Below are 3,438 nucleotides of genomic sequence, written 5' to 3'. Positions count from 1 at the left end.
GAGAACAACTGCAATCTCTTCATAATATGTGGTTATGCCAACTGGGAGTACAAAGAGAAAGGGATAGAATTATTACAGAAATGAGGGAGAAACTGAAGGAGGTAGGAGATGAAAAATGGAGAGCATAATGGAATTGTAAAGCACAGAAGGAACGTAAAAAAAAATATAAACGGGAACTTGCGGAGGTGAAGGCGAGAGTGAAAGAGTTAGAAGAAGAAAAAGAACAAATGGAACAACGATTTAAGTGGTTGGAGCGGAGAATAAATGACAGCCGGGACTAAACAATGGCCTGTATGTGTTTAGTGTATTTTTCATATTTCATGTATTTTTATTATGTTGGCATGTTATGTTTGTGTTTGTGTTGTACTAATGTTTTCCGTGTTTGTTGTACTAAAATTTATTTTAATTGAAGTGGCATTTAAGTTTAAGTGCTTGTGTTGTTATACGAAACAATAAAACACATGGAGAACTAAAAAAAGTAATGGACATATTCGATTAAATATTGTTGTTAATATATACAAAAATATTATTTACACCAAATAAAAAAAAAAGGAAGGCCGACTCAATGTGTCCCGCATCCGGTGTGTCTCAATGTAGCCGTCGGCCTGAGGCGCATCCCCTCCCGCCCGGGTACGCTATCAGGATCATCATCATCAAGTTTTCTCCTTATAGCCGGATGCGGCGCAGGATGACATGTATCGGTGGTGCTGTCAGGTCCAGTAGAAGGATACATAATAATATAAAACTTAGTTTAGAAAACTACATAATAATTCATAATAATTTATATTATCGTGTCTGGATCCTGAATGTAGTCATCTGTCGCAGCATCACATGAAGCCTGAAAAAGGAAATTAATATAGTGTAAAAAAATAAATAAGTTATAGTTAAAACAAATTCAAATTCAATACTAATAAACTCATACCTGCGCATGTGAAGAGCTGCCATAACTCAGTCGGCGCCCACTAAATAAATCTCGGGTCGGTCGACCCTCATCAGTGGTAGACGGGCCAGGGAAATATCTACCCCAATCCGCTCCTTGAAAATCCGAGCCCGTGATCAATAGTTGACCCGATGGGGTCATCTGTGATGGCACTGGAGTGTCAAAAATTCCAAGGCTGTAAGACGGCATGTCAGTCTCATGCATGCCACCTGCCATATCAGCAGCAACATCATCATCAGGAGCATCATCGCCCCCCTGCTGAACACCACCTCCTCGGGCAGCACGAGGTCGTCGGGCACCAGCAGGTCGTCGGGCACCACCACCTCGTGGGATACCACGACCTCGCTGGTACGTGGCTGGGTCAATATAATCAGCCTCGTGTGCCAAACGCTGATCCGATCGGGCTCGATGCAGTGTCTGGGCAGCCACATCCATGAATCGACGACTATAGTCCTGCATGACCACAGGATCGTGGACATAACTCTGCATCTGCTGCCCCATACGATAGACGGTATGCAATCCAATCGCCTGCACAAAAGTAAAGAATGTAAACTACGTATTTGGCACGAAATTACAGGTATATAATTAATTATAACAGAAAACATACCAGAGCCTCGTGTCTCCCGGCGTATGAGACGTACCGACCTTCTGGCTGATGAACTGGGTCCCGATAAAAAGTCGGGAAATAGTGCGGTACCATGCCATATAACCTTCAATAGGAAAGTGCTGCGGAGGTGGGTTTAAGTCACCTCGCCTGTCCCAAATAGCCAGCTGGGCGTTAAGCCAGTCAATAAATGTGTCGTCCACCCTGGACCGATCATCCCTCTCATAATGTAAAGGATGCCATGCAGGCGGAGTCCGTATAGGCTGCGGCAGGCCAAACTGACGAAAAACCCGCTCTGAGGCATGATGCTCCATACTATCGAGGCATGTGAGAGGGACAGAAGCCCTCCAAATATGTCGGCCGAACGTACAATACGCTGGCAGGGTACCTATCACCTCCTCGCTGTACGGCGTCCAAATGAACTATCAAATAACAACACAAACCGTTAGTATGCGCAACACTAAATTAAACAATAACTGGTACGTTTAGTTAGATATTCACCTGTGCGTCCTCCAGCAAATCCAGCACATCCCTGATGCGGGGGAGATTATGATGGGCATCATACTCTCGTGCAAGTCTACGACGCATAACCCACCTACAAGCTAGAGGGAGATTCGGAATGTCTACATTAGCCGGTAGCTGTGGTAGAGGTGGCCGAAGCTGCAGAAATCGCTCCCAGACCCAAACCTAACATAGAAAGTTGATGTATAGTGTCAGATAAACTATAACTAGGTAGAATTGTAACTAACGGACATATTCGTTGAATATGTTGTCACCTGTAGAAGCGGCAGGAAGCCACAAACGTCTCTCTGTGTGCCCATGGAAGCCCGACACATCTGCCTGTACAAAAATGAGAGGACAGCACCACCCCAGCTGTAGCTGGCTGTATCCTCGAACCGGGTGATATGATGCAGAAAACGGAGGCTCACTAGGTTCCCCGAAGTGTTCGGGAACAAGACCCCCCCAAATAGAAGGAGCAGCAACAGCCTCGTGTATCGCTGCACATCCACCTCCGCTGACTCGTCGGTGATAGTATCGTGGAGCTGCACCAGGTGGTCTCTAATGGGGACTAACTGTATGCGACTGACCCCAGACGCTACCTCCTGGTCCTCCGGCATGAAACCAGTGAGCATGTGCAGCATATCCCAATATGCCTCCCGCGGATAATATCTCATGGTCGCAGGGAGTAAAACAGGCAAGCCATCAGCGGACAGGCCATATAAAATCTCTGCGTCCTGGAGTGTAATGGTGGCCTCGCCAATGGGCAGATGGAAAGTGTGCGTCTCCGGTCGCCACCGCTCAATCATGGCCGTGATCAAAGCATAGTCGAGCTGTATCCGACCAATCCTAATAATCCTATAAAATCCCATCTCCTCCAGGTGATGGACCACGCTGGGAGGACTCAAAAACTCCCATAGTAGATCCACTCTCCTGGCCCGGAAAGTCGTTGTAAGCAACTGTCCCTCCCAGATATACTCGGATCTATGCTGGGGCTGTAGGGCTAATAGATCTGACGTCCGAGGGCCGGGATGTATAGGCGCATCCATGTCGTCAACTGTAAAATCATAATTTTTAATAACTTAATTGTACAAATTATCATTAATAATTATGTACTTTTTTTATAATTTAAATTCATATTTTTTAATAACTTAATTGTACAAATTACTTACGTATGAGTTCCGGGCTCGATATTTTGAGGCCCAGTGGCTATATATATATTTTTTTATAATTGAAATTCATATTTTTTAATAACTTAATTGTACAAATTACTTACCCATGGGTTCCGGGCTCGATATTTTGAGGCCCAGTGGCACCAAACTATCATTAATAGTTATATATTTTTTTTTATAATTTAAATTCATATTTTTTAATAACTTAATTGTACAAATTATCA

At 44.3% G+C, this 3,438-nt stretch overlaps 2 protein-coding genes across 2 annotated transcripts; both read right to left on the bottom strand.

Annotated features, from left to right (window-relative positions):
• Nucleotides 1–781: 781 nt before the first annotated feature.
• Nucleotides 782–1,399, bottom strand: LOC109209304. The gene is made up of 2 exons (XM_019372551.1): nt 923–1,399; nt 782–838 (listed from the first exon to the last, which is right to left on the bottom strand). Exons 1-2 carry the CDS (start codon nt 1,397–1,399, stop codon nt 782–784), a joined length of 534 nt encoding a protein of 177 aa, XP_019228096.1.
• A 460-nt stretch (nt 1,400–1,859) lies between these two features.
• LOC109209302 (serine/threonine-protein phosphatase 7 long form homolog) lies at nt 1,860–3,091 on the bottom strand. The gene is made up of 3 exons (XM_019372550.1): nt 2,321–3,091; nt 2,046–2,231; nt 1,860–1,946 (listed from the first exon to the last, which is right to left on the bottom strand). The coding sequence occupies exons 1-3, from the start codon at nt 3,089–3,091 to the stop codon at nt 1,860–1,862; spliced, it is 1,044 nt and encodes a 347-aa protein (XP_019228095.1).
• Nucleotides 3,092–3,438: the final 347 nt, after the last annotated feature.

The sequence above is a fragment of the Nicotiana attenuata genome, unplaced genomic scaffold, assembly GCF_001879085.1.
Source record: "Nicotiana attenuata strain UT unplaced genomic scaffold, NIATTr2, whole genome shotgun sequence".
Lineage (NCBI taxonomy): Eukaryota > Viridiplantae > Streptophyta > Magnoliopsida > Solanales > Solanaceae > Nicotiana > Nicotiana attenuata.
The sequence above is the reverse complement of the archived record's forward strand: the minus strand, read 5'-3'. Positions and strand labels throughout refer to the sequence as shown.